Source organism: Monoraphidium neglectum, assembly GCF_000611645.1.
Source record: "Monoraphidium neglectum strain SAG 48.87 unplaced genomic scaffold scaffold04716, whole genome shotgun sequence".
Classification (NCBI taxonomy): Eukaryota; Viridiplantae; Chlorophyta; class Chlorophyceae; order Sphaeropleales; family Selenastraceae; genus Monoraphidium; species Monoraphidium neglectum.
The window spans coordinates 2,044-4,565 of NW_014008913.1; the positions used below are offsets into that span (position 1 = coordinate 2,044).

The following is a 2,522-nucleotide window of genomic DNA, read 5'->3' on the forward strand; positions in this document are numbered from 1 at the left end:
GGTCGGAGGGGGTGGGGACGGGTGTGCCGGGGACGCGGCGCGTGGGGGAGAGGAGGAGAAGAACTTGAGGAGTGGGTGCAGCAAGAGCGCAGCAGGCGTGCACCGAGAGCATACAGAGCCCGCGGCAGGCGCCGGGGCGGGGGCCGCCGGCCCTGGCGGGGACAGGCCGGTGGGGACCGCCGGGGCCTGAGGTGTCTGGCGTCTGCCTTTGCCAACGAATGCTCGCTCGCTTGTATTTGGACAGTAAACGCGGCCCCCGAGGCGTGTTTAACCCCTCTCTGGGTCCGGGCATGCTTTCTTGCAGGGGCCGGGGCCGGGCGCGGAGGGTGAGGGAGAAATTGCGGGCGGGGGTTCGATCCCCACCTGCGACGCCTTGTATGCGCCGAGCGTGGCCGCGCGCGGCACGCCGTCAGGAAACGTGTCCGTGCCGGCCACCACGGGCACGGACGTGTGGCGCAGCAGCAGATTCACGTAATGCGCGATCTGCAGGGGGAAGAGGGGTGGGGTTCGGGGTCCAGGCCGCGGTGTTGAGGTTTGAGTAGGGAATCAATGAGACGGGGAGGAGGGGAGGCGCTGGCGGAACAACCTCCGCAGCGTTGGTCTAGAGGCTGCGCCGCCGGACCTGCGTTTTACCCCCTCGCCGCGCGTCCCTGCTTGCGATCCGCCCAGTCGACTTGCAGCCCCCAACATCATCCGTCCAGGTTGTGCGGAGCAGCGCCGCTGCCGGCGCGCTGCGCGGCGCTGCCGGCCGCTCGAGCGTCCGTTGCCCCCGCGCCAGGCGCCGAGACCCTGTAGCCCCCTGCCCCTCCTCCCACAAAACACACACACACACACACACAAATGCACACATGCGCACACACACACACGCACACTCCGGCAAGCCCAAAGCTGCAAGGTTCAAGCCATCCTACACTCGCGCCCCACCAACCCACGTGCTTGAGGTTCTTGCCCGGCGCGGCGTCCGACATGTGTTTGAAGACGTCCGCGGGGTCGCCGCTGGCGGCGGGGCGCAGGCCGAACGCGAGGAAGGCGTCGAGAAGGCCGGCGCGCTCCTGGGCGTTGAGGCCGTACACACGCATGCCCTGGACGCCGGCCTGTGTGAAACAAGGATTTCGATTTTGCGTAGATTGAGGGGTTTGTGCGAGCAAAGCGTCCAGGCAAAATGAGAAGGGTTTGGGGGTGCAGGGGGTGGGAGGCGGGGACGCCGGTGGGTGGGTGGGCGTTTCACGGACGGGCGTTTGGGAGGGGGTGGGGTGCGGGTTGCGAGAGACAGGGCGGAAGAGGGGGCCGGAGAGAGGGTGTTAGGGACGGGGGGACAAGGGGAGGTGAGGAGAGGGAGCGGCAGAAGCCGCACGCGAGGATAAGTGCGGGCCCACATCTAAAGACAGCAGCCTAGCAGCCGCGGCAAACCGCCACCCACGTGCATGTTCTCTATCAGAGGCGGCAGCCCGGCCTCGAACGCCCGCCGCCGCGCCGCCGCCGCCGCCATCGCCGCCATGCTGCCGCCGCCGCGGCCGCGGTTGGCGGCGGCGCCCTCCGCGCGCAGCTGACTCATCATCTCAGCGTCCAGCTCAGCGTCCTCGTCGTCGTCCTCCTCGTCGTCGGACTGCCTGTCGCGGCGGCGGTTGAGGAGGCGCGGGGCGTTTTTGAGACAGGGCGCATTGTGCAGGATGTTTGTGGCGAGGACGCCTCGCCCCTGGAGAGGGCGCCCGCTTGGCGCCTTGAACGTGGCGGGAAAACGCGGTTGCCTGCGCTGCACCAGCCGCCGTGTGTTGCCGGACGCGTGCGCGGCGCCTAGAGAGCTGCCCGGTACGTATGAGAGAGGCCGCCGCGATCCAGTCCGGTCCAATCCGGATCCTCACCTCTCCGCGTCGGGCACAAACTCCTCATCATCGTCGTCGTCGTCGCCGCCCGCGCCGCCGCCGCCAACCCCGCCGCCGCCGCCGCCCCTGCGGTGCGCGCACAGTACGGAGACAGGGAGGCGTGTCTATGAGCATGCGATCCATCTCCAATCAGCAGGCGGCGAGGCCGCTGTATGAGCGTGCTGCATGCAGATTGGCGCCCCAGAGCACGCGTTCACGACGACGCCGGCGCCGGGTCAAGCCCAGTCCAGTCCAGTCCAGGGCCCGCACCTCTCGTCCGACGCGGAGTAGTCCGAGTCCGACTCGTCGCTCATGCTGAAGCGCTCCCGCCGCTGCATGGTGCGGTTGCGCCGCCCCCGCCCGTGGCTGTCCCATGCGTCCTCCCTGGGGGTGCAGATCCGAACGCATTTCGAAATGCAAACATCCATACTGAGAAACTTGATATCGGAACATGCTTGGATTCGGATTCGACGGCTGCAGATCTAACCGCGGTGCGGGCGGCGCTCTTGTCGCAGCGGTGTGGGACCTCGGATGATGCGGGAGGCGCGCGCCGCCAGGCGCTCGAGGCGGGGACGCCCAGCGCCGCCCCGGCCGACTGCAGGCTCTGCACTGCACGCGAAGCAGCTGGCGGGGGCTGCGCAGACAATATAAACGCGCGTG

General features: G+C 68.6%; 1 protein-coding gene across 1 annotated transcript; it reads right to left on the reverse strand.

Moving 5' to 3' along the window:
* Positions 1–267: 267 nt before the first annotated feature.
* Positions 268–2,290, reverse strand: MNEG_14726 (hypothetical protein; the record flags this gene model as incomplete). Its single annotated transcript, XM_014036804.1, has 5 exons — positions 268–483; positions 933–1,094; positions 1,421–1,610; positions 1,863–1,949; positions 2,133–2,290. The coding sequence occupies 5 exons, from the start codon at positions 2,288–2,290 to the stop codon at positions 268–270; spliced, it is 813 nt and encodes a 270-aa protein (XP_013892258.1).
* Between the last annotated feature and the right edge of the window lie 232 nt (positions 2,291–2,522).